Below are 27,784 nucleotides of genomic sequence, written 5' to 3'. Positions count from 1 at the left end.
GGCTCATGGAGCACAGGTGTGTGTGTGTGTATGTGTGTGTGTGTCTCATTCTTCATCTGTGAACACTCCTGCGCACATGCTCGCCTGGTGAGCTGTTTTAAATAGATATTATTGTTAAGGCAGGGTAGAGGTGCAAACACACCCTGAGGTTTTTTTTAAGTGGTAACGTTGAAGTTGTATTTTTAATTGCAAAAATGACAATTAGAAAAGATGAACATGTGTTTGTTTATTTTATATGATATTTTATGCTGTTGTTTTATCTGTATTGTAGTAAATTGCACTTAGTAACTTATTCATCTTTGTTATGTAAATATGACCATGGAGAGAAAGCTCTCTGTTCAGCCAGCTGCCTGATCTTGATTTGCATTCATTCATCTTGTTTCAGACATTCAAGGATTCACTCAGAGGCCGTTTACACGTTGCCGGCTATTTTCATAAACGGACATTTCACCATCTCCGTTTTCAAAAAGATCTTCGTTTACACTTACCCGTGTATATATACACAAGAGCATGCCAAACCTGTAGGTGGCAGTGTAATGAGAAGCTGAAGCCTTCCATGTATCCATTGTCACCATAGCAACATAGGTCGCACTTTTGACATGGGCGCAAGTTCCGGTGCATACTGTGACGTCGACTGCCTATAACTCCGTTTATCTCCGTTTATCTCAGTTTACATGCAAACGCGCAACCGGAGTTTTCCAAAATCTCCACTCTGGCCGGAGCTTTTAGAAAGACTCGTTTTCTGAGGAGAAATCTCCGTTTGCGTGTAAACAAAGGGCACAAACGAAGGAAGATGTCTCCGTTTATCAAAATCACTGTGTACGTGTAAACGGCCTCTCAGTTAATTGTCTGTTGTAATGTGCACACTCAGGTATCTGACAGTCGACTTGATGGGAGTACCGTATGCTGCCGCAAGATGGCAGTCATGTATGGCTGATAGTTCACTTTTGGTCAAATTCAGTTTCAGACCAGATGCTCTAGAAAAGAGATCAATGGTCTCGATGGCCTTTGGAACCTGCTCCACATTTTTTAATAATAAAGTTGTGTCATCTGCCAGCTGATTTACAACTATATCGCTCCTACAGACACTTTTTTAACAAGAACTGAAAGCATCTCTGCTGCAATAAGAAAAGTGATGGTGAGATTGGACAGCCTTGTTTTATACCTCTGTTGATTGAGACACGAGGAGAGGTGCCACCTGGTGAGGAAACTGAGCTGTTGGTGTCGTGATATAAACATTTTATTGTCTTCTTGAAGCAGCAAGGCTCTAATGCTTTGAAATGCTTTTTTGGAGCTTCTATCAGCAGGGTTGTGCACAGGTGTGTTGCATACTGCCAGTGATTGGCCTGAGACTGGTTACTGGTTACTGGTTACTTTACCTGCCAGCCCACTGTTGCCTCATGTATGCTCTGATGGAGATCTACTGGACTGAAAGCTCAACAATAAAGTGAAACACTGCAGAGATGTAAGTGTGCAGAAATCTTTTTCTACCAGTTTGGACTTGTTTTTTTCTGCAGTGACTTTTTGGGCTGTAAATAAATTGATGTATGTTATTAGAATGTAACTTGCAGTTTTTGTCACAACAGCACTAATTTGTAATGTGAAACTGCTTTATTCAGTGTTTAACCAGTTTTGGAGTTAGCGAGGTAACTTCCGACCTCTGACCAATCAGGTCACTGAAGAACAAAGTCTATATGTTGTTATAGGTCAGATGAATCATTTCATTGTTCACATGATTCTACCAGTATTTCCATTTCTGCCAAGTTTATTTTAGTCCACAGTGATAGTGTTGCTATTTTACACTCTGATTCCTTCACTGCAGCTCAACATAACATGAGACACCTGTGTGATGAGAACTAGGATAAAACAAATAATATTTTATTACTAATATAATCCACACGCTGTTAATTGGCTCCTGTTATTATAAATGCAACACATCGGTCAGATAGACCTCATTAATCATCAACTACTTTTCCACTCTTTACTTCAGCAGCAGAAACAGTCTGGTGTAACTTTAAAGTGTTTTATGTGACATATTTAGAGGGGTTTCATCATCATCCAACTAAATAGCAAAAAATATTCTGTACTAAGTTCACATAGGCCTAGAGATACCGACAGGTGATTTCGGTCTCTGAGATGGTGAATTTTTGGATAGTATTTTCAGTGTTTCTAGATTTTCTGTTTTAAGATTACAGAGCATCGTTTACATCAACTACTCCTGTAGTCGCAGACATTTTCTTCTTCTTCTTCTTCTTGTAGTTTCCGGCAGTCTAGATGCCTTGCGGCACATTGCTGCCTCCCACAGGTCGAGTCACTTAATTTCATCTCCACAGGTGTAATCCTGTAGCGGCGATGAACTCAAGGACTGCTTTCACAGCCCTTGGCTGGTTTTCGGTGGGATTCAGAAGGCTCTTCAATGTAACACCCCTTGCAGGCTGGCCTGACACTGCTTCATACATCCTCTTTCGCACTTCTGTGTACTGGCTGCACTCCATGAGGACATGCTTCACAGTTTGTTGTTTCTTGCATGCTTCACAGAGTCCGTCTTTGTGTTTTCCAATCTTTAACAGGTTCCAGGCCAGCCGACAGTGCCCCAGTCTCAGCCTTGTCATGGTTGCCGTATGCCTCCCCTCTGACCCCAAGTGGTTCTGCCCCTTTTTAACATTGTTCTGAATACTAAAGTAATCTCTCCCCTTTTTTTCCTTTCCCACTGCTCTTGCCACTCTGCTGTTATTCTTCTTCTGATAATGGACCTATACTCATTCACTCCTATGGCCACCTTCATATCCACCTCCCTCCTCAATGCCCTTTTAGCTGCCCCATCTGCCATCTCGTTCCCCTTCACCCCCACATGGGCTGGCACCCAGAGAAACGCAACCTCCCCTCCTGCCTTCTCAATTTTATATAGCTGTACCAACAGTTCACCACCAGGTCCGACCGGACTCCCAGCTTGCCTTCCCCCAAAGTCATTAAAACAGCAGCAGAGTCTGATCATATAACAACCTGCCCTGGCTGCACCTCCTCCACCCACTCCAATGACCATATTATGGCCAGCAGCTCTGTTGTGAAGACTGAAACCCCCTCCGACAGTCGCCTGCTCACTACTATGCCCAGACTTGGAATACAAAAGGCAAAACCTGACTTCCCTGTTTCTGAATCTTGGGACCCGTCTGTGTAAATTTTGAAGATGATGTTGCCAGGAGCTTTCTAATCCGTTTGCCACCAGGTCACTATAAGCTTCCGTTTGTTTTGATTGATTCCAATATGCTGAGGTCTGTCTCCGTTGATGGTAATAACCAAGGCAGTACAACTGGCTAGTGCATTATAGGGGCAACCCCCACCTCCCCTTTACATCCCCTTAGTTTACTTATGTACTGCATTGCCAATTTGATCTTACCATTGCTCTATATATTAGTATTTGTGTGTCTTGGCCAGCGCCCCAAGTACTTCCAGAGAGAGACCTCATGACATTAATAACCTTTTCACATTTACCTACAGTACTGTCAATATGTTTTCCCCATGTGAGCCTTTCATCAAAATGTTCTGCCAAGAATTTAAATACTTTTACCCTCTCAGTTGCCTGTCCATACATAGATAAACCTTGACATTCAGTTTTCTTATTACCAAACACAACATAATTTGTTTTTTCTACTGATATCTTAAAGCCCCATCTGCTTCCCCAGTCAACTATTTTATTTATCGCTCCTTGCATTTTCTCAATTATGTGTTTTATGTTCCCCTGCTTTTCCACACTGCTCCATCTTCTGCGAACAGAGAGAGACCAAACCCAGGCCCAATATCTTTAAAAATGTCATTAAAGAGGCAACAGATAGGATTCGTTTTTTGTTTGTTTTTTTTGCCGCTCTGAGCGCCTGTCAAGGGCAGCCCACTCTGACATCTCTCCACTTAATGCATGTATAGGTCCAGTTTGTGCATGTGTGTGCTCGGACCTGTGTGTAATTGACAAACAGAGCGAAAAATTGAATTTCCCCTCGGGGATTAATAAAGTATATAAAATTAAAAAATTAAATTAAATTTAAAAAATTAAATTAATTAATTAAACTCACCCGTGAAATCAGCGGCGCGCAGCGGCACCGTCGACGTGTATTTCCCACCCCAGCCCGCTAGGTGGCTGTACCTACACTAGTTGCCAACGGTTGCCAACTGCTAGTAACGGAAGAAGAAGAGGAAAAACTTTGAGGAAACAACAACTTTGATTTCACGGGTGAGTTTCTTATCAAAGTCGTCTTATTAAAAATTTGAAACAACCGGAGTTGATACTACGGCGGCCCGGACGTACATAAAAGGCTTTTCTCGCAGTGCCGCCACGAGCGCCGGCCGCGCTGGACAGGGCAGTGGGCTTAAGCAGAGCGGCGCGGCGCGTCGCGTCGGCCCGGCGGGGAACTGCCCATTGGTTCGACATCCCAATGTTCCGACCATATTAAACTCATTCTTCCGAAGTCCGTTCCGAAATCATCATGATGCCCTGTGGTTAAGGTCTGGTTGGGTTTAGGCACAAAAAACACTTGGTTAGGGTCAGGAAAAGATCATGGTGTGGGTTAAAATGAAAAAGAAAGTGACAAACACATAAGCCGTGAGCCTGCTCCGCCTCAAGCCGGTCGCGGTGCACCATACGAGCCGCTCAGCACCGCGGACAGTCGGACTAATAGGATGTCGAACCAATGGGTTGTCGAACCAATGACATGGACCCCGGCGGGCGCCAGTGTGGGTTGGTTCATAGAATATAATGGAGGCGGGCGTTTTGACGCGCGGCGTATGGCGGCGGTGTGTGTTGCACTTTATTTTCACTCATCTTTGCCTTCTCTACATCACTTGTAGCAACCACCCCTTCCTCCTCTAACACTGATGCCTCACTACCCCTGACATTCGGTGAACTGCTGCCCATACTTCTCCCACTGAAGTGTCTACCCCTAACCCTCCACAGTACTTGCTCCAGCACTCCTTTTTTGCAGACTTAATCACTCTTCTTGCCTTAGCTCTCAACCTTTTATACTCTATCATATTACTCTCTGTTGGGCCCTTTGTCAGTGCTCTATATGCCCGATTCCTACCTCTAACTGCCTTGTCACACTCTTTATTCCACCACGGGACACTTCCTTTTGCAGGGGTTTTTTCTTGATAGGGATACACTCATATGCTTTATGCAATAATATTTCACAAAGACTATTAATCCACTCATCTATTGTTCCTTCCCCCTCAAGGGCCTGATCACACTTCTCTGAAAATTTCTTCCAGTCTGCCTTGCTGTAGTCAAAATAACCTGGCCTCATCTGCTCTTAATTAATCTGTGTATATATATATATATATATATCTATATATATACACATATATATATATATATGTGTGTGTGTATATGTATATATATATATATATATATGTATATGTGTATATATATATATACATATATATATATATATATATATATATATATATATATATATATGTGTGTGTGTATATATATGTGTATGTGTATGTATATATATATATATATATATATATATATATATATATATATATATATATATATATATATTAATTTGCTGCTTTTTGACCTGCCTCTTCTGGATTTCTGCCCACCCCAGCTTTAACTCAAATACTACATGAATTGACTTACCTGCTGAACCTTACACGCACATACACAGGGGGAGGGGCGGGGGGGGCGGGGGGGGGGGGGGGGGGGGGGTGTGTGTGTGTTACACAGGGTTAATCAATGACTCAAATTTCCTTACAGCAGCTGGGTAGACACGGTGGGTTCCTCCTCCCCAAATCCTGAATTTGCGTCAGATTTGGTGAAAACACTGAGGATTATATAACGAGTGAATGGGTGTAGCAGATAAAACGCCCACCAGGCCCTGAGCTGTGCTGCCGCTGCTGTGAAGCTGCATACCCACAGAAACCGCAGAGATGTCCACTTGTGAGTTTGAATCCCTGGAGAAGTCTCTGGAGTCTCACCTGCCAGAGGCCGAGCTGTCAGAGGTGAAACGCATCTTATTCGGGAAGGACACAAGGTGAGTTGTCGTCAGAGTACTTGTTTATCTGTTGTGATCACTCTTTTTCTTTCACCATGCTGTTTTTATTTAGCATGTTCCTGGTAAATTATTTTTCTGCTGAGTGGACTTTGGTCAAGCAGCAGTGTTCAACATACAACCTTTAACCTGTCCATAGAGACCATTATGCAACAAAACAGTTCAAACTTAAAACATGTAGTTTCTGTGTCCAAGTGGGCCTCCCACCTGTATATTTGCCACACACTTTTAATGGAGTGAACTGCTGAAAAGTACACAGGCAGATTTGCCATTTTATCAATAAAGTAAAAAAAAAAAAAAAAAAAAAAAGTGAAAAAAAACACAGTATCCCAGAATGCAATGCAAAGTAGTCATATACTTCTGCAACAGTTAAAACCCCAAGGATGTTCAATTCACCAACTAATGTACAGAAGCAAAGCAGAAAATCTTCACATTTAAGAAGCTGCAACCAGCAAATGTTTGGCTAAATTTCTTGAGTGCATTAGTCAGTTTGAGTCCACTCTAAATTTCTGTTACAGACTGTAATATTCAGGACCAGGATCTCTGCTCTGTCATTTAGACGCACTGATTTCTAGGAATTGTCTAAGAAGAATACACTGAATACAGAATGCACAGAAGCCTGCAAAGGTTTAACTCACCTTTCACTATTGACTTAAAGTCCTGAGAAGCACCTAAAAAAAAAAAAAAAAAGTTTAGCATTGTTCATTACAAGGAATCAGTTCATCTTGCTTGTCCATCAATTGTGTGAGCACTCATGAAGAATCTTCTCTGTCACAGGAAGTTGGACCTCCCTGCGTGTGCTGTGGACGCTGCCTCCGAGCATGACTTTGAGTTGAAGGGTTACAGGTTTGAAGCTGCACAGGAACAACTGAGGCCACCCAGAAGGATCCGCGTGGGACTCATTCAGCACCACATAGTTCTTCCCACTGATGCCCCCATCCTGGACCAGGTTAGGACTCATGGTCATTTAAAGCCTCGTTTCCACCAAGCAGTCCTGTTCAGTACACATTAGAACAGTTATTCATCTGTTCTGTTGTGAAAAGTTGTGCATGGTACTAATAGAACCGTTCTATACCGTCCACGTTTTTGGTCACTCCCCTGTTGGGGTACCGAAAAAGTGGAGCTGGAAACACTGCAGTCTGTTGATTGGTCAATAGAGAACTGTCACTCTTACTCAGGGGTGAGTTGTGGCTGGTTTTGAATATTATGTAACCACAGTTAATACCATGGCAAGTTTTTCATACATCAGTAAACAATAACTGCAAGAAGTAAGAATGTTTTGTTGCTTCTAGCAACAGCTATAGACTGAGAAAAAATAATTTAATTCACTGTGCTGACATCAGCATTTACTGGCAACTTTCAAGGTGGAATGTTTACTTGTAATGTTATTCAGTGTATGAGCATGATGCATGAGTTGATGACATGTATCAATCAACACACCTTAAATGTCAATATGAAAATTCTGAGCATTCCATTTGTTTTTATTTTCTCTCTTGGATCTTTAAGCATTTAAAAAATGTATATACATTTTAACTTGCATATATTCTAATCCTTATTTGGAGAAAAAACATGGCAGAGCGTAGTTTCAGTGTGCTCTGGCAGCACTACCACCCTGCTCTTGCTTGTAAAGGACTTAATGCACAAACCCACTTTTTTTTAAATATCCCATCAAGAGAGACTCTCACTCCAACCTGTTCTTTTTGGTTCTAAAAATGTTGGCGCCCAACCCTGTTAAATGGATAATAAACAAGGTACAGACGTTCCTCTATATCACCAGTGAGGAGGAAATACAGCAAAAGCTTGACGGAGCAGTGAGTGACAACAGCTCCGTCTACGTCTGTCTGTCTGTCTGTCTGTCTGTGGTAGAAACACCAAATGGATCTACGGTCTAGATATATGTAGGTAGGGTTCTACAGGTAGTTCCGTATACCGAATAAACTTGCAAAAACTTTCGGTATACTCAAAGTTTTTGGTGGAAATGGGGCTAAACAGCCTGGTCGTGGTCTCAGTGTGATAGAGACGAACAGGATGCTGTACATTTCATGGCATTTCTTCTTGAAGCTGTTGAGGTAAAAGTCACACTCTTGTTGTCCCCTCCACAGATCAATGCCATGCATAGCCGGATTGGTGAAATAGTTGAAGTGGCAGCCATGTGTGGTGTAAACATTGTCTGCTTTCAGGAGACCTGGAGTAGGTGCTTTAATGAGTCAGAAATACACATTACGCATTAGCCGGTAAAAGAGACTAACTTGTCTTTTGCTGTCCAATTAGCCATGCCCTTTGCTTTCTGCACCCGCGAGAAAGAACCATGGACAGAGTTTGCGGAGTCTGCTGAGGCAGGAAACACCACGCGCTTCTGCCAAGAGGTGAGATAACAGGTATGCCCCAGTGCAATGATATGCTTTACTACAGAAGCCTAATACCACTGTAATTCTGTCATTAGCTGGCCAAAAAATACAACATGGTAGTTGTTTCTCCAATTCTGGAGCGAGAGGAGCTGCACAGCACTCTGTGGAACACAGCAGTGGTGATCTCCAACTCTGGAAATGTGCTGGGAAAGAGCAGGAAGAACCATATTCCCAGGATTGGGGACTTTAATGAGGTGTGTGTGTGATTTCTGTACATGCACCTGTGTTAAGTAAGGCAAACTGCTGTGTTCACTGTATTTCTTTCACACTCAGTCTACATATTATATGGAGGGCAACACTGGCCACACAGTGTTTCAGACACAGTTTGGGAACATAGCTGTGAATATCTGCTACGGGCGCCATCACCCCCTTAACTGGTTCATGTACAGCATGAATGGAGCTGAGATTATCTTCAACCCCTCAGCTACTGTGGGAGCTCTCAGGTAAGGGACAAATGGAGTGAGTATTATTTCTGGCATGGCTGTATGAACAATTACTGCAGTAAAAATGAGCTGCTCAAATCCAATTAACCCCCTGTTTCTCCTCCTCTCTATGCAATGTGTACAGTCTTCCTGTGCTTGAATATGACTGTTTATGCTGTATGGTGATTTAACTGAACACAAATTATTTTGGAAATGCGCAACATGTAATTAATATTGTCAATATTGTGCTTTACCAAACTATACCTTTTGCTGTTGTTATATACAGTAAGGAAGTTCTTTCAATTTATGTACATTAACAGTAATATTTATTCTTATCCGCAGTGAGCCCATGTGGTCTATAGAGGCCAGGAATGCAGCAATAGCAAACCACTGTTTCACTTGCGCAATCAACCGTGTTGGGACGGTAAGTCGTCTCTATAACTGCAGTGTGGTTTGGTTAGAAAAAATTCACCATTTTTTCACCTTTTTTTTTTTTTTTTAGTAAATGCCACAAAACTGGAGATAAAAAATAAAGCAAAGAAGGCAGATCAATGTAGATGGTGAAATATGTCACAGACCTGTTTTTTCAATTAATGAAACCATTTCATCATCACTGATAATAACCCTTAAGAGATTTTATACACTGCAGTGAAATCACAAAACTGAAAGTTACACAAAACCTTCCACATCCCTGAAACTGACATGACCTCGGTGTCAGTGGAAGTCATGGCCCTGCTCAGCTGCTGAACAGTCACTGTTGGTAGCTTGTGTGATTTGATGTGCATTCTCGTCTTTCACACAGGAACATTTCAAAAGTGAGTTCACATCTGGTGATGGAAAAAAAGGTAAGAGATTTATTTCCTACAATTGGGGGGGGGGGGGAAAGCTTCATTTTCTGTAAGCATCTTGAACTGATAAATTTGCACAAGTCCATTAATTTTTGAGGATAACTTGAACTTGAATACCAGATGAAACCTTACTTACCAAAAGTTAAATACATTAATTGAAAAATTAATTAAACAGCTGAGAAAATCACACGATAAATAAAATGTCTTTAACATGAATAAAGTCATAATTCAGTCGATGAATGTGTAGTTTTATAATGTTACAGTAAGTATTTTTATCCGTCAATGGTCTTACATACAGTACAGTAAGTATATGTTAATTTCCGGTGAATTATTTCAGTAATATTTCAGCTTTCCTGATTTTTGCAGCTCACCATGACTTTGGACATTTCTATGGATCCAGTTATGTGGCTGCTCCTGATGGCAGCCGCACCCCGGGGCTCTCCAGGACCCGTGACGGACTGCTGGTGGTGGAAATGGATCTCAACCTGAACAGACAAATCAGTGACAAATGGAGTTTTAAGGTAAATATTACCATAGCAGAAATGTCAGAGTCCCTGTATGTCCCATTTTGACCTGGTTGTGTTTTTTTCATTCAGTGAATTTTTTTTATGGACTAATGTTAATTGATCTGATTAATGTACCTGTCTTTGCAGATGACTGGGAGATATCCTGAGTATGCAGAGGAACTTACCAAGGCTGTCAGACATGACTTCAAACCCAATACAGTGAAGGAGTAGATAATATTCCACTATAGTTGATTAAAGTATGTAGCAAACAAAGTGCAGTTCTTTTCTTTTGATTGTCTGTGTTAATATTTGTGCTCACGTCAGACTGATGGCATTTTTTCATTGGTTTCATCACTTTGTCCCAGAAAACAAAATTCAAATCAAACCAGTGCTCTTTATACATGGATGACTAAATTTTCCTCATTTCATTTGACACAAACCTGGATTTTTCCAGAAGCTGACATAAAGATCCAATGTGTAGGATTTAGTGGTATCTAGTGGTGATGTTGCAGAACTGAAACTTTTCCTGTGTGCTGAGTGTGCAGTAGGACTATGGTGGCCAATGCAAAAATGTGAATGGCCCCATCTAGAGCAGTGTCTTATTTGTCGGTTCTGGGCTACTGTAGAACAACAGTGACCTGCTGCGTATGTAGATATAATCTAAGGTGAAGAATATACCTGGCAATAGGTGTGAAGAGCTAGCCTGTAGGATACACACACTAACATGCACACACATCTGGACCGGCTTACTACAATGAACCCCAGAGAAGCTTGATTATAACACACACAGGGGTAGCATGACTTGTTTGTTTCTTCCTTGTGAATTGTTGTTTCCTGCTATATTAATGCTCTGAGTGTCACATACTGTACAGCTCTTTAAAATCCAAAACTGTTTGATTAAAGGTTCATTAACATTTTAACAAGTTGTTTCTAGCTCAAAGACCTTGGTGACCTCACAATACAAACATATGTTGGGATACTATAAGCGCACGACAAAAATATCAGTTTTCATACCAGTTAGAACAACTTCATTATTACCTTTTTTTGATGTCAAAAAGTTTAATAAATTCAAAAGTCCTTGCCAAAGAAAAATGACTGTTTCTATGGCTCTTAAAATCTACTGTAGAGGAGATATTTGTTGTTTTTTTCATAGTTAGAATATGCTTTAGGGAAGATACAGCTGGCTCCTCAGCTTAACAATATTAAGAGTACTGGTGTCTAAGATAACTTCACTTACCATTGATAAATTTAAAAATTTGAACCAAATTAACCACATTAAAATTAGCAGGATCATATTAGCTTATCATCATGAGAGGCTACATAATAACTCAAATGAAAAACGAGACTCAGTTCTGATTTTATTTCTCCAATCTCTGGAAAAATGTCAGTATATGGTAAGGTTCAAGGTGTAAGTGCCTCGTTAAATACTCATTTACCAGAAAGAAATGACAAGGATGGAGCATATGTTCAAATCCTTTATTCACGACATATAATAAATGCAGCTCTATGTTTAATAAAAAATAAAGTTTGTGGTTTTAAATGTGCCATTTGTTCATACAAAAAAGCACAACCAGGAAGAAATCACTTTCCATAAATTCAGAAAAGCAATTTCATGGTAATTTTTGATTTTATTTAAATAACACATAATTATGTCTGGTTTGAAAAGTATAGTGCAAAATGTATACATAATACCAAAATTAAAAAACAAAACAGAGTGACAATGAGCAAATAACCTAGTTTCACCATGTTCAACAGAGAACATGATTCAACATTTACACCTTTGTTCTGCCACATGGTCAAAACATCCATACAATTTATCCGTTAATCCAGCATGTTGCCACGACACCACGACAGGAACTGTTTTGTTTTTTTCTCAGTGAAGTGAATTAAACTGATGACTTCAAGTTTCAGTACATCAGTCCACTGTCCATGTTCTTCTGCAGGCAGAGTGAGCCCCACAGACAAACTATGAGGTATTGCATTGAACTAGTTGTCATTTAATGCACATGTCACACTTTAGGGCATTAATTACCTGAGACACTCAAAACACAACTACTTCCTGTATTCCGCGTTGACAGAATCATCAGGATAAAAAGTGACAGAGGTGAGTCAGGAGGATTTTTCTAAAAGGCAAGTGGAGGTGAGGCTGGTGGCTGCTGATGAGCCTCTTAAAGACTTCAACACTGAACAGGACAAATAAACTGGATGTCATCATTGGCCCTGAATTATGTGCACACTATTTCCGGGTAATTCCTACTCTATGTCATGATTCCCACATTTCATCCACTGTAGTTTCACAAGTCTAAAATACTCACAATTTGAGATATCAATAGCTCCAATATCAGAATTTAAATTTAACAAAGACATGATGAAATCCATTTAGACCATCTGTTCATCCCCAAAACAAGTGGATAAAAAAATTAAAATTACTTAGATTACTAAAAACCCCAGTTTTTAATCCTTTAGGAGTCAAGTGGTACTGACTATATAAGAGGGAAAAAGAGCGGTGAATCTGCAGCATTCATTTCAGCAGTTGGTCTTATTAGCACCGGAGAGGATGGCCCAGGGGATCTGTGACAACAGGTGGAGCCGCTAGTCCGGGACTGTCGACCTGCAGCATCAGATCTCTACTATGATGAGTGGAGGAAGAGTGAAATCCAAACCCGTCATTGCTGTACATCAACTCTCCTTAAAGATCAACAGGATATCCTCATCTGTCCCATAGCTCCGCCGAGCCTCCTCAAAGTTACTGACGCTGGTGCAGCACACACCTGAATAACACACACACACACACAGTTCCAAACCATAGACATAACTTGTCACTACAGCAGCAGTCAGATAATTATAGTAGCTGAAGAAGCAGCTAATTGTCTTTTTCTTTTCCTTTAGCCACTCTAGCAGCATGGTAATGTCTATCTACATTTCCTCAGTGTCACATTGACTACATTTATATGCACAAAATATTCTGGAGTTTGTCCTTATTTTGAAAAAGACAAAATTCTTGCTAAGCTGTTTACATGGCTGATGAATACATACATTCCATTAATATTCCTGTTAACATGAAACCGTGCATACCCGTGAGAAATTAAGTAATATCTTGGAGTTAACTAAAAAGTCTACATTACTGACAAAACCATTAATTGAAGCTTAAAAATAAAATGGACTGAAAAATGCTCTTGGCCCTGTCTACACACATACAGATATTTTTGAAAAATTTTATTTTCTTCTATGTTTTGACCTCTCGTCCACACAAACAGAGTTTTGGGAGATATTTTTTAAAACATGAAGGTCATGTGGCCAGAATTTTAAAATAGCCAATGCAGTAAGAATCTTGATTCATATTTGATCAGCGCTGCCTAGTTTGACAGTTTGACTGCAGTTCATGAGAAGTGACTGACATGATTGACAGCTGTGTTAGGGATACCTTGGCTCTGATTGGTTGGTCTGATTCTGGTGAGTGCACCATGCAATAAGAGGGGAAGAGGGATATGATTGTATTTCCACAAACCATCTGTCCAATGTACTTCTTTCAGAACATATTGACAGATTTGGCAATTATGACCTAACGTTTTCATAAAAGTTTCCAACTGTAGCTTTAATCTGCCTTTTTTTTTTTTTTTTGCTTTATCGGTTAACTGCTTTGTCAAGTTGTCAGAGCCCTGGTGTGATCGCTTTATATTTTATGTGCTGTCTGACCAACAGTTCGAAACGCAAACTGTTATGTCAGATATAATTAATCGCGAAAAAGCAGAAAACAAAATATAGTTATGCCACATTCTGGTTGTGCTCTGGACACAGGAGGGTACTCACGGTCAGAATATGCAGGGTTGTTGTAAAACACACAGCCAGTGGTCCTATTGAAGCCGCACACTACCACAAAGTGACCCTGGTACTCTGGCTTCCTGCAGAAACACTTCTGGCCCACAGGCAGGAAGCAGCAGTATTTGACAGGCGAGGAGCAGAGTTCACATGTCAAGACAACAGCGTTGACCAGCACTATGGCGACATGGCCCTGCTCCAGATGGGACTGTATTTCCTGAACCGTCACTGAGCTATGAGAAGACACCCACAAATACATGTCAGAGGTTAGGTTAACTTAGTCTAAGGCAAAAGCAGGTGGTTTATCCAAGTGTGTAAGTATTAACATAAAACTCACCATTTCTTCACCATCACACCTTTGCTCTCTGCTTTAAGGAAGAGCTCATTCACTCTGTCTTCTTCTGTGTCAAAATGCTTCTTATAGAAGGACTGCAAACCACATCAAAAGACAACAAATACACTATCACACTCACAGAACTTTGAAAATTCAAATCTGGTTAGGACAGCAATGGTAGCTCAGACTCAGAAAAGTACCTGATTCCTAAAGCCCTTATCAACACCCAGAGTCTGTGTGCAAAAGCAGTGTTTGATTCCTAGATGGCACATGAGGTAGGCCAGGTCTATAGTCCACACACTCTCCGTCAGCTTTAGATCCCAGCATGCTCTCTGAAACTCCTCATCACTGACTGGATGGAGATACCTGCCAAGATTGGACAGTTAGAGACAGTGAATCCCTGTGTTTTCATACCTGAACTTGAATAGCTACATTATGACAATTTACAAAGTCAGCCTACAATCACGTTCAGAACATACAGGATTTCAAGAAACTTGTTCATGCATTTATTTTCAGTAGCTTTGACTACTGTAACGTTGCCTTTATGGGTCTCCTTAACGACAAAAAAATCAATCACAGAGCTGCAGCTGATTCAGAATGCTGCTGCTCGAGTCCTCACCAGAACCAAGAAAGTGGATCACATCACTTCAGTTTTTAGGTCTTTACACTGGCTACTGTACTCTCAGAGAGTAGATTTCAAAATATGACTGTTAAAAAGCATTACATAGTTTAGGGCGAGAATATATTTCTGACCTTCTGCTACACTAAATATGAACCATCCAGACCTCTCAGGTCAACTGGAAGACTTAACAGGAGAAGCTGCGTTTAGTTTTGATGCATCACAATCTAAGCAGAGCTCGGTTCTTTTAAATTAAGGCTACAGACTTTTGTGGTTGCTGCTGTAGCTTTTATTCATGTATTTTATACCTGTCTTAGTTTATTTTAGCTTGTCTTCACTTTCTATTCTCTAGCTCTATAATGGCGTTTTAATTGTATTCAATTAATGTATGCATGTCCATTTATAAGGGTTTCTTTTGCACTTTGTCTCGATGCTTTGGATGTTTTAAGTACAGCGCGCTGAATTGCCTTGTTGCCAGAAAAGAACTGTATAAATAAACTTGCCTTTTAACTGTTGTGCTCCCGTGTTACACTACCCATGTAGAACAATGTATTATCGTTATTATATATCACTTGCATGGTGATAACGAAGACTGTGGTTATTCAGGACACCTCTGACAGAGTAAATAATGCAAACTGATTAATACTTATGATTCAAGATGTTAGCAAGTTTTCTGTGCACTTACTTCAGGACCATCCTGGAGCAGGCTAACCCACAGTCCCAGTGGTACAGCTGCCGAATGACAGGAACATTCAGCAAGACGGCATCCTCTGAGAAAACCCATGGTGTTATTATTAGTATCTCTTTGAAGATGTAAAGTAACGCTGCTATAAAAAAAACAGTGTTAGCTCCTTGACATCAGGTCGTGTCACTCACCTGTCATTCTGTTGTATTCTTCCTTAGACAAGCGGCCAACTAGCTAACTTAAGACAAGCTAGTCGGTCTTGTTTACAGCATTTTAGCAGGAGTTGGGTTTCCTCATGGATGCTAACCTAAAGACACCAGCTGCCCAAATGTAACTTTAGCTGCCAGGCTAACAGTGTTAACTAGTCTGTTGGCTGCTTCGCTGGTTAAACAGCGAGGTGAACTCATCGACGCACACCACCGCCACTCATACAGTTATTAGTTAACTAAGCAAATAATGGATTAAAAATAAACTATATTTAGTTTCAGTTTTTTTGTGGTGACGAGGGCTCTGACTGAAGGGCTTTGCTTCACTCCTCTGTTGTTTGCTAGCATACTGAGAGGCTTCTAGTGTTTGGTTGTGTTGTCACTTAAAGTAATGCTGCCCCCGTGCGGTGTGGAGGACTCATCTCCTCAAAGGGGACCCATTTTCAAAACGCATACATGTTATTCCTATGGTCTAAGACAGTCTAAAATATTAATAAACATGGACAACTGTCTTCCAAATCCAAAAACTTAATGACAATTAAGTTAAGTTAATGACACTGAGAGCAGCCAGGGGAATGTGCTGAGTTTTTTCTGTCTCAGAACTGAGAACACTACAACATCATAAAGCTAATTTGGATATAAAAAAAAAAGACAACAAATATTCTGTGGGTCCACAAAATCAGGCTCCCATTCAATGTCTATTGCAGTAGCTCAGTCCATAGGGACTTGGGTTGGGAACTGGAGAGTTGCCTGTTCGAGTCCCTGTCCGGATCAAAATATGGAGCGTGGACTGGTGGCTGGAGAGGTACCAGTTCACCTCCTGGGCACTGCCAAGGTGCCCTTGAGCAAGAACCCCCCAATCGCACGGGGCGCCTCACCAAGGGCAGCCCCCTCCCTCTGACATCTCTCCACTTTGTGCATGTATAGGTCCTGTTTGTGCATGTGTGTGTCTTTTGGACCTGTGTGTAATTGACAAGCAAGAGTGAAAAACATTAAATTTCCCCTCAGGGGAATTAATAAAGTAAATAAACTTAAACTTAAACTTAACTTAAACTTGATGACATTATAAGTGTGAGACTTCTCTAATTTCTGGCTTCAAAGGAGAATTTCATAAATATTGCTTAACTTATATTGCTTAAGCTTTTCCAGACCATGGAAATAACACGTGGGAATACTTAATTTAGGTGGTGTTACCCTTTGGAAAATATGACTGAGACGAGAGGGTAATTTCATAACATTTTTTAATACTACTTCGTTAACATTTACACATGCAACCAATTTTATTGAAGAAATCAAGTGGTGTTGAAAATTAATGCAGGTTCAGATCCCTCTGCCGAAAAAAAAGTTCCCATGTTGATGTGTCCATGCTACTGGGTTCCATAGCTGGTGCCCAATGACACCTGTATTATAAAAATAGAGAGAAACAGATTAAATCTTAAATCATGATTGACCCCCAAAAATAAGCATTTTATTTTAATGATAATCAGGGTGAAGTCGGGTTAATATGGGACATCAGACATAATGGGACAAATAGGGTGTGACATCTTGGGCTCTTTAAATGTTTGCAGCCTGTCATTAAACATGTTATTGCATCGTTTATGTCACTGGTCCCTGAACTTGCAAGGTAAACCATGTGGCATGTTGATTTTCTCCTCTTGGTAATAGGAGTGTTGCAGCTGAAACAATAGGGTAGAACAAGGAAAATGGTTGTAGGATGGTTTTAAAAGCAGTTTGAATCACAATCAAAGTATTTTCACAACACTTTTCTTTATTGGAAAGGCTTTTGATTGAATCCAGAACTAGCCGTCATTGTTACACACACAGATGTGTCCAATATAGACGATATGGCACCAAGGAAATCGGCAGCAAAAAAATGAGGGAAGCAAAAAAACTGGACAATCTCTTTTAATGAATAGATAGGTCACATAAATGATTTATTAAATTATAATTGAACACATAAATTAATTAACTTTTTAAAAGGCAAATGAACACGACTGTCCCATTTTACCTGAATATGTCATTGGAGTGAGGTAGAGGTTCTTGGTATGTTTGAAGGTCTAAAGTTTCTAGAGTATTTTACTTCGCAACGTGTTTTTTGCATAGAAATATAACAGAGATACATAATAAGTTTTAAAAGTAACACTTGAGATAATCTTAAGAATTTTAGGTGGTTTTCTTGTGTCCAACATTACCAGACTTCACCCTACTGTAAGCAGTGGGGAATGTAAAATGTGAAACTAAAAGGATCAGTCACTTACTGATTCAGTCTCAGCGTCCTCATTCAGATATGTGGATTTTTGTTTGCTGTAAAGATCTCGTTTACTCATGCATGTCAACATAAACCAGTCAGAAACCACTGGAACCTGTGGAGAAAAAAAAACACTCAAATTCTGTCTTGTTATCGAAAAAGGCATTTATTTTAATCATATAACAAGTGCAGGACTGAACATGTCTTCTTACCAAACTGAGGAAGGATAATGCTGCACCCAAGTTCACTATAGTTGGTACAATTCCAAATTTTCCTGCCTGCAAGATAAGAGAGCCCCCCAGGTATTGTCAGAGCAAAGAGAACACACACATTTATGTGATGAAGTCATGGAAATTTAGAGATTTATTTGGCCTCACAGTTCCAAATACAATGACGTCAAATCGGATCCCGTATGCTTTGATTAAGTCTCTAGTTTCCTCTCCATCTTGGGTCTTGTAGTATTTTGCAAACCTAAAAGCAGTGCTTGTTAAATTTATTTCCCATCTAAATCCATTTATCAGTAAGTGTTTGTTAAAAATGCTCTCACCTGAAGTTGTATCCAGGAGCCACATTGTTGACAGGATGTTTGCTGTCCAGCCTGCGGAAGCTGTACTTGGGGTAACATTTCCCTGCCCACCAGTCAAGGTCACAGCTCCAGTCAATAATAATACCGAGGATACCGCCCTTTATGAACATAAAATAAAACTCATTCATTATCCAACTGTGTACACGTTTACTCAAATATGACAGTTAAATCACTTTTAAAAGACCTTACAAGAGATAAGGAAGTGTAGAGGGGTAACTTATACAGCAATGAAAATTATGAAACGTGGTTGTCATATTTAAAGGGATAGCTCCAATCTTTTGAAATGGGTTTGTATGAGGTACTTATCCATAGTCAGTGTATTAGATACAGCTGCTTCCCCACTGCTATGGGCTGTCTGATGGAAAGGTAGAATGGTGAACATACGGTCAATAAAGTGTACACTTAAACTCTTGTAGACTTTTTTGTGTGGGTCCTTGTTTAGGTGGCTAAAATATGTTGCCCCCGTGTACTGACCGGCAATTACAGTTGGTAATACACTACCTATGAATTAATACTCCATACAACTTCACTTCAAAAAATCCGAACTATCCCCGTAATTCTGGGCGTACCTTCAGAGCCATGTCCTGAAATTCCTCCCCGGCTTCTGAAACAATGTGTTTAAGGCGGAATATGGGACAGTAAGGGTCTGTTGTAGGATTGAATTCACACCTCTTCAGGTACGAGGAGTTAATCTGTGACAGTATGTTTCTTCTGGGGAAGGAAGGAAGTCAAACATTTGATATAATAGCACACAATAAAACAGTACGTTTGCATTAACTGCACTGATAAGAGCCTTTCTTTTACATTCACAAACTCTGACCTGTGAAAGTTGAACTTTGGGTACGTTATGCTGTTTTTGATCAACACAGTGAAGTTCTCTGCTGCAGCCAGCAGTGCATGTCTGTGGGAAACAACAGGTCAAGCCATCTCTACATCATACTATAGTTACTTAAATATTATAACATTGGATATATTCTTACTCAGGCAGCTTAGTGTCTATTTCAAGGGGGCACCATGAGAGCACTTCACAGGTCCGGGCAGTTGTGGAGTAGTTCTCACACAGCCCTGTCTGTATGCCTGAGTGGAAGATTAATGTCAATGGGTGTTTTCTGTGTGGTATCACATCTCTTACAGCAGGTGAATTAACACATATTGATCTGATGCCACAAGGTGAGGAAGGCCTACCATTGCCTCGAGGATTACTGTGTCCTTCAATACAGTCACAGTCGTCTACGCAATCAGCTGATAGGTTTGGAAGCTGGAGGAGAAATCACCAGTGTTATTCTATCAGTTGTTATGACCCTGCCTGTATAAGTCTACATCAGAACGCGTCTTTAGTAAAGTTACTGGCCTGAGCAGGTTGGTGTTTTGTAAGCTGAACAGTTACGGTGAATCTAAATAATGTGTAGAGCCCCCATCTTAGTCCTGACCTTAACTTTTATGACTTTACCATAAGACTCCATCATTAATGCTTAGTTACCAAAGCCATCAGGCAAAGTGAATTTATCAATCCATCCGATATTTGTTGAGAAATTTCAGTCTGGACCATAGTGGAGGACAGACAGATATTGCCATCTCTACAGCTATGTCACTAGCATGGCTAGTCAAATATTTGCTGGTTCCAGCTTTATAAAAGTGGATTAGGTTACATCATTTAATTAAGGTATGTTTGGGTTTTCTATTATCTATCTATCGGAACTTGTGACATTTTTTGAATAAGCTTCTGACAATTTATGCTTGATTATCATTTAGTTTGTTGGGACAGTAACTGACAGCTTAATAATAAAATATGATCATTAGTTGCAACCCTACACTCTTATGCAGGGTTGCAACAGCATGAGCAACTATATTGTCGCAGAGTAGCCATTAAAGTGTTACTCAAGCACTCATTGAAGTAGTTACATCATCAAGGACTTGTGTGTGTCTGTTATTTGCTACAGAGCACCCTTTGTATTTGGTCATGAAAAATATCTATGCTTATGATCAGAGTCTGAGCCCCATTTTTACATCACATTTCGTTGTAGCATAGTGTCAGCTAACTTAGCTATTTAATATAGGACCACATTGGGAACCACACCCAGCAGCCTTGTGCTTCACAAGGCTTCTAAAATGGCTGGGGCTGATTTGGTCCAGCATAACTCACAACAATCATGATTCACAATCATGTTTTTAAGGAGTGAAGATTTGGTGACATCACTACTGTTTTTTTAGTATCTTAATGATGCAGTAGGGATGGGAACTGAAATTCGGTTAAAAATTACAACCAAATGCGAAATGCCAAATACCAGGTACTCCTAACAAAAAACATAACAAAATTAAATAAAATTTAAAAAAAAGCAGATTATGTGGTATTGTATGACATGAAATGATGGCAGAGATTATCAACTGTTGAAGAACACAAGTAAAATGAATCAATTAAGGGGATTCAAGAGACATCTACACTTAAAAAAAAGAATTTGAAACATGGGTAAACATTTGAACGTTTGAGGGTGAGGATCTTTAAAACCCATAATTTTTACAATTCTTGGAGAACTCTCTCTTTAAAAAGGGTTCTTTGGGATGAAAGGGGTTGTTAATGAAACGCTTAATTTACAGAGAACTCTTGAAGAACCCTTTCCTCAGAACCATAGCCCTGTAGGAAGATCCCTTTTGGAACCCTTACTTCCCTTAAGAGTATAAAAGATACACTACAAAATAGCCTAAACTCTAATGAAATGTTGTAAATCAACACAAAATGCTTACCTGAAAATAGTTTGAGCAGCAGTAACATATCACTGACTCACCTCAGGACAACGTGACTGAGTTTGACGGGGGGTGACAACCATATTGGTTAAAACAAAGAATGAATTACCGCCCTGTAAGACAGAGGAGAAATGTCAGGAGGCTGTCTCACTCACAGTCACAGCAGAACAAACTGTGTCGATCAGTTAACTGCCATGTCATAAACCACGGATGACAAGTTAAAATGGAGAGGGGTGATAAAGTTTGTGTGTGTGTGTGTGTGTGTGTGTGTGTTTGTATGGTTAAATACCTGAGATGGGATAACATAATCAGCCACGTCCCAAAATCGGGGCTCCATGTCAGATGTGTTGGTGAAGGCAAAACCTTTCACTTTGGTGGTGACGCTGCTGATTACAGAGTCTGTGTCTTGGTAGGCCTTCTGCACCACACACACATACCTGCAGGTTTTAAGTTGCATCACACTTGAACAATGCAATCGAAACATAACACATCTCTAGGCTCATTACAACAGTACTTTATGACTACTTTAGCTTTAAATCAACATTCAACCAAATCCCAACCCAGTACAGTGGTAACACTATCTTCCCCCCATCATCATTTGTTACTTACCCCACCACATACAGCACCACCAGAAGCTGGGTGAACCTGAAGACACATCCTACCCCAAAGTTCGGAATAACCAGTGTTTTTGGTGTTTCATAATCAAATGTGTAGTGCAGACAGCTGTTGCAGCAGCCTGAAGTCCTGCTCATCGCTGCACCACTCACCAGTGATGGAGGATGCAATAACGATGAGTGGACATAGCTGCCATTATTCAAATCATTGTATTCAAATCATCTTGGCCTTCGTATGTTTTACATGTAGTGGACATAATTATACAACCCCCATATAGTATAGGCTTGACAATAGCACTTTCTAAACTTTGTACATATTCTGGCTGTACTAAAAGAGCCAGAGATGAGTCCGTGCAAAAATAAAATTGCAGCTGGTCAGTGTCATAATCACATGCTGAAAGGAGAGGGTGAATTTTATATCTACTTTTGGTCCTTGCAGCACTGTTTAAATGATCCACAGAACCTAAAACACATACACTGGGTATAATAAAATAGGCAGAGTGGAATTGGCAAGGACATTATCACTTCAACAAAAATTATTTGTAAATACTCCCAATAGTAGTCCTTGTCCTTTCACCAGTGTTTCATAGCTACATTTTGTATATCTGAAAGTTGTCACTGGTATTTTTTGTGTAACAGACCAAGAGAAAAAGTGTAAGAATACATACTGTAGTAACAAATTTAAGGACTTAGTCTGACTGCAGTACCATACTACTGTATGTATTAGTATTTGAATACTTTCGTTGTTGTATCATGAGGACATGCATGAGATTTATAATACTTACATTACATACCAGGATGTGAACAGTGGTGTGGCGGTATTTGATGAGGTGGGTAAACTACAAGGTAGAAGGGTAGGTCACCAAGAAGAAAGTGGGTATGATCTTCTATACATGTATGGATTATTGGATGGGCCTACTGGGCACCGGCTCAGGGGTCCAAAGTGTATGGCCAGAGAAATATGGTGGACATACCCCATATATCTGCGCATACCCTCCACTACATCACTGGATGCAAACATGCCACACTACCCTCACCACAGATTGTTGAAACCTTACATTGCAATCTACGTTCTTACAATCTATAGTTAACGAATGCATACATAACACTTTCTACAGCGTATGTCAGCGATACTCAACTTGCTTTGCTAAGGGGCCATTTTTGCAAAATGACTGGAGGCCAGAGGTCATTTAATTAACAAACATTAATGATATTTATCAGTATATAATAAATGAATTACCTGTTATCAGCCTTTCAACATTTGCTGCCCTCACTCATCTTTGACAAGAGGCAAATCCAGGTGAAGAAACCATAAGCAGTTCAGGTGTACGAAGGGGTATTTCTAGGATTTGAGGACATTCAGGGCTTAGCCTGGACCTCTGTTGGTGGGTCCAGCGTACCACCCCAGGCACTTTTTTATTGTTTGTTTTTGATAAACAAGCTTGATTTTTGGCGCTTTTTATAAACTGCGGGACCTTATTTACATTCAAAGTCCATTGTGATGCATTGTGGATTAGAAAATTGTCTTTGGGCCACCCAGCACCCTTTTGTGGGCAAGATTTGGCCCAAGTGCAGTAAGTTGAGTGTTGCTGGTGTATGTGATGCTCTGTTCATCTTTAGTATTCAACACAGCACTGCATGTGTAGATATGAGTACAATCCTGTCCTTAGCAAATGCAGTCATAGAAGCCTCTGTTGTGTATAACCAGTTCTTCAGTAGACACCATGTGATATGGAAATTCATGTCTCCAAAGTTGTGACAACAGGTGGTGAGAAGAGGAGGAGATGTTGACACAGTGAACCAGTTATTACAGGCACTGATGCCAGGTTGGTGTTGGCTCAGATGGTGCTACCGTTCCTGTGCTCAACATAATGTGACACATGCAATTTAATCATTTCATTTTGTGAAAGGTGCAAGACAGGAGGGTGAAACTGCCGCTTTGACTTGCAAAATGTGCACTGCTGTGTACTCTTTAGTGATCCTGTCAAACACAAAGTAACTTCGTTAAAACTCACCACACATTTGCATGCTACTTCAGATACTCACACTGCAAACTGATTAAACAGCTTGTAAAACAGAGCCTGCACACTGAGGAGGGCTTTAGTTGAAACCTTTGAGCTTGTAATTCTTGAAAAGGAATATCAACATCACTAAATGAGAAAGACAACTATGTCAGAAAAATAACACTTGGAACTAATACTGATTAAGAGTCAGTTTTTAATTTCATAACACACATTGACTTCTATGAACACAGGACAGATACAATGTCACTTTGGTCTGATAGTACGTCAGATATAAAGTCTGTATAAAAGAACCATTTCAGTTCACACAGACACTTTGGCATCCCATTTGTTACTGGCATAGCTTGCCTTCAATAAAATATTTTTTCTTACCCAACCTCTTTCAAGTTTCTTTTTAGTTATGAAGTCCATGTTGTCATATCCACACAGGAAAGAAAGGCTACAGTAGACTGTATACACAATATACATATGGATATTTTTCATCTGCAATTTTTTTTAAAAAAAATTGAATAACACAGATACAAAGACATGTCAATTCATCAATAAAACTAAGGAAGTACAGTCAATATGTTTTTCGTTTCAGTGCTGAAGTTTCAAGTATGATATGAAGGCATCTACAAAGTACTGTAGACAAAAAAAATAAAAACAGTCCACATTAATGAAGCTACAGTGAAATGTAGACCAGGGAATCTTCTCTTATATTAAGTCTTCTAGTTAAACCCTTCAGGAAGAGGCTGACACATATGGAAACCAGCCATTATGTTCATTCATCTGTCCATTTTTGATAATGCAACTGTTGGCTCCTCCAAGGAATCACTCGCTCCAGCTTTGTATAATCCGTGTCAGTGTCTTCAACAGCTAAAAGCGACTAAAAAAGGTCCACAGATTTCATATCAAAGTCAAGCCCTCCCTCATGCAGGTTGCGTTCATTTGCGTTGTCAAAGCTGTTCTTCCCATGGATCTGTTTGAGGTGCTTACGGAGAACTGGCTTGTGAGCAAAAACCATGTCACAGTAGTTGCAGCGGTGTGGCTTGTCCCCGCTGTGCAGGTTTAGGTGATCCAGCAAAGAACACTTTTGGGTAAAGGTCTTACCACAGATTTTACACTGAAAGGGCTTGATGCCGGCGTGGACACGCATGTGTCGGTGCAGGTTGCCCTTCTGTGTGAAGGTCTTGCCACACAGCAGGCACATAAACAGCTTGTGCATCTTGAGGTGGTTGGCGTAGTTCTCCAGCTGGCGGAAGACCCGGGCACACTTGGGGCACTGGTGGTACCACTGGAGAGGTTTGTCGTAGTTCCTCTGGTGCACGTTGTGTTTCTCTGCAGGAGGGGACTGAGGAGGGGGGCTGAGCGGGTATCCGGCCACACCAGGTGGAACCGCCATCTCACTGCCACGACTGTCCACAGTGGAGTTGATGAGGGAGTGCTGGGGCTCAGGAGAGTGGAGGGCAGCAGGTGGGCTGGTGGGGAAGTGACCAGTGATGGAGTTTTCTGCTATGTCAGACACAGACTCAACTTTTACTATAGTGATGTCACTTTCCACCATACCCTGCTTTGGACGTCTGCTTAAGATCTGGAGAGGGGACATAGGCTGTATGATCACATCATCGTCGTCGTCATCATCATCATCATCACCATCGTCACCACTGTTGCCGTCTCCAACTTGCCCCACCTCCTCCTCTTCCTCCTCCTCCTGATGAACAGTCCGAACCTGAGAGCGCTCTTGCTCTCTCTGGGCCTGGGAGGACAAACCGTCTTCCTTCTTCTCTCTCCTCATACCCACATCCACTTCCAGCTGCCTTGCAGACTGAGGTTTGATGAACTTATTGAGAGCCTGAGTGCACTGCTCCACAATGTGGCCCATTTGGAGGAAGCTGGCCACAGTCAGGTAATGCACCAACTCCAGCTCAGGAAACTCCAGCTGACCTGTGTAGCAGGACAGCAGCAGCTGCCGGCCCACCTCCGCCTCCTGGATCATGGAGATCTGGACCTCCCTGGAGTCCTGCTGAAGGATGAACTGGTCCCTCAAGAATGAGGAGCCAGCAGCAAACACTACCTTGTGACCGGGGACCTCCAGCTGATTGATGCGCACGGTGACATCACAGAAACGTCTCTGGTGTCGCAAGAGGTTCATCTTTTGTAACATGGAGTCCCCAAATGTGGCGAAGCGGAACTGCAGAATCACCTGGTTCTGGGCCATATTGAACCGAGGGACAGCAGCAGCAACAGTAGTAGTAGCAGTGCACCTGTTAAGCACAAATACAGAGACTGTCTCATCTCTCCAGCAAAATCCCACTCTATACTTTGTGTGAATTTGATATTTTGTGTTTTACTGTTGTGCTTAATATGGCAGGCAGTCTTATAATACACATTCAAGAGGTTTTGCCTAAGAATACACAACTGTAATCTCTCCTTACATTAAACTCTGCATCGTATTGTACTTCAAGAGGGACACAGCCCATATTTCAATATAAGATAGAGAGCTAATTGATTTAACTAACACCACCTGCGTCAATCACACTCACCACCATATCATCATAACCACCATCATGCTAGGCGCGTGCCTCGCTAATGGGTAGGGTGACAGTGATCACCAGACTCGGTTCAGAAACCTGCCAATTTAAAACTAGCAAACGTGTCCGTCTCATAAACTACCAACTAATTGTGTTTAAACTATTTTCAGAAGCACTGACCACTCTTCGGCTCGGTGTTCATTCACTCTCACAAATTATAACAACAAATATTTATTGTATTACAGTGTATTACTGTAAGCTAACAGGTCACTGGTTTACCTATTGGTAACATTAGCGAAGTGCTTGAGCCAAAAAAGATGAAATATTGTTGATAAATGCTTACAGCTAAAAGCCGAATAATGTTAAATGGTAAAATATGTTAAGCTCTTCATGTTTCACTGCTGCTAAGGTTTGCCGATAGACAAGACATCAATGTAAAGCTGTCTAACCCTGGCTCCTGGTTTACGCTGTCCGAGTAGACTGGACCTAACGTTATGGCCGCACCGATGTTAGCTTAGCACCGTCGGTACAGTAAAGTTTAACTATTGGCTTTCTGTCGAGGGGACATAAGTAGCCTATTAGAGCAAGACAAAAAGTAATTTTGTACAGTGACTCTCTGTGCCTAACGCTAGCTTTAACTGTAAACAATCAATCACAAATCGCCTCCATATTTGCCTTTGGCCTACTCATCCACTCTTTAGCTGCCATCTCAGGCTGTATGATAACATCCAACACTGCAGCTAACTAACTAGCTTTATTACTATGTTTTAACTGCGGCTGACAGTAATATAAGTTGTGTACCTGTTAACCTTTTGTAAACAAACCCGCTAGAGATGGGTTGTCATCAGTAGGACACTGGTACTGTCTGTGTCTGGGGATATCAAGGAGCTGCTCCGGATGCAAATCCCATTTAAAGGCCCAGTACCACACATGTGGGATCAGCTTTCATCTGTGCCTCTCATCCTCTCTCTTCACATACTTTATAGATTAAAACAAGCCGAAATTACTGTTATTACCGAAACGAAAAACAAACAAACAAAAAATAATCATTTATCTGTGTCTTTTTAATTACATTATTCTCAAGTATCTAGTATGTTATTTTCCAGTATCCCTCTAATGATCCCTAAAGGCATCCTAAAACAGACACCCTCTGCGGTGAGATTCCC

General features: G+C 40.7%; 4 protein-coding genes across 6 annotated transcripts; 1 reads left to right on the top strand and 3 right to left on the bottom strand.

Annotated features, from left to right (window-relative positions):
* The first annotated feature begins 1,267 nt into the window (after positions 1-1,267).
* On the top strand, positions 1,268-10,504 carry upb1 (ureidopropionase, beta). 3 transcript variants are annotated; one of them, XM_033619756.2, is made up of 11 exons: positions 1,268-1,465; positions 5,753-6,029; positions 6,825-6,996; positions 8,150-8,237; positions 8,319-8,413; positions 8,491-8,649; positions 8,729-8,898; positions 9,220-9,301; positions 9,680-9,722; positions 10,092-10,246; positions 10,379-10,504. In XM_033619756.2, the coding sequence occupies exons 2-11, from the start codon at positions 5,926-5,928 to the stop codon at positions 10,460-10,462; spliced, it is 1,152 nt and encodes a 383-aa protein (XP_033475647.1). In that variant the 5' UTR covers positions 1,268-1,465; positions 5,753-5,925; the 3' UTR covers positions 10,463-10,504. The 3 variants fall into 3 exon arrangements, with proteins under 3 accessions (XP_033475647.1, XP_033475646.1, XP_033475648.1); XM_033619755.2 differs by lacking the exon at positions 1,268-1,465 and adding an exon at positions 4,144-4,225; XM_033619757.2 differs by lacking the exon at positions 1,268-1,465 and adding an exon at positions 4,162-4,225 and having other exon boundaries at positions 5,756-6,029.
* A 1,189-nt stretch (positions 10,505-11,693) lies between these two features.
* gucd1 (guanylyl cyclase domain containing 1) lies at positions 11,694-16,248 on the bottom strand. The gene is made up of 6 exons (XM_033619758.2): positions 15,880-16,248; positions 15,689-15,773; positions 14,585-14,750; positions 14,388-14,479; positions 14,042-14,283; positions 11,694-13,002 (listed from the first exon to the last, which is right to left on the bottom strand). Exons 1-6 carry the CDS (start codon positions 15,884-15,886, stop codon positions 12,911-12,913), a joined length of 684 nt encoding a protein of 227 aa, XP_033475649.1. The 5' UTR covers positions 15,887-16,248; the 3' UTR covers positions 11,694-12,910.
* A 902-nt stretch (positions 16,249-17,150) lies between these two features.
* p2rx4b (purinergic receptor P2X, ligand-gated ion channel, 4b) lies at positions 17,151-22,227 on the bottom strand. Its single transcript, XM_033620461.2, has 12 exons — positions 22,080-22,227; positions 21,760-21,907; positions 21,512-21,583; positions 19,914-19,986; positions 19,709-19,805; positions 19,549-19,629; positions 19,298-19,439; positions 18,690-18,826; positions 18,520-18,613; positions 18,355-18,420; positions 18,153-18,257; positions 17,151-17,294 (listed from the first exon to the last, which is right to left on the bottom strand). Exons 1-12 carry the CDS (start codon positions 22,220-22,222, stop codon positions 17,262-17,264), a joined length of 1,191 nt encoding a protein of 396 aa, XP_033476352.1. The 5' UTR covers positions 22,223-22,227; the 3' UTR covers positions 17,151-17,261.
* A 2,054-nt stretch (positions 22,228-24,281) lies between these two features.
* On the bottom strand, positions 24,282-27,604 carry zbtb26 (zinc finger and BTB domain containing 26). Its single transcript, XM_033618928.2, has 2 exons — positions 27,420-27,604; positions 24,282-26,351 (listed from the first exon to the last, which is right to left on the bottom strand). Exon 2 carries the CDS (start codon positions 26,303-26,305, stop codon positions 24,974-24,976), a length of 1,332 nt encoding a protein of 443 aa, XP_033474819.1. The 5' UTR covers positions 26,306-26,351; positions 27,420-27,604; the 3' UTR covers positions 24,282-24,973.
* Between the last annotated feature and the right edge of the window lie 180 nt (positions 27,605-27,784).

This window comes from Epinephelus lanceolatus, chromosome 9 (genome assembly GCF_041903045.1).
Source record: "Epinephelus lanceolatus isolate andai-2023 chromosome 9, ASM4190304v1, whole genome shotgun sequence".
NCBI lineage: Eukaryota > Metazoa > Chordata > Actinopteri > Perciformes > Serranidae > Epinephelus > Epinephelus lanceolatus.
The sequence above is the reverse complement of the archived record's forward strand: the minus strand, read 5'-3'. Positions and strand labels throughout refer to the sequence as shown.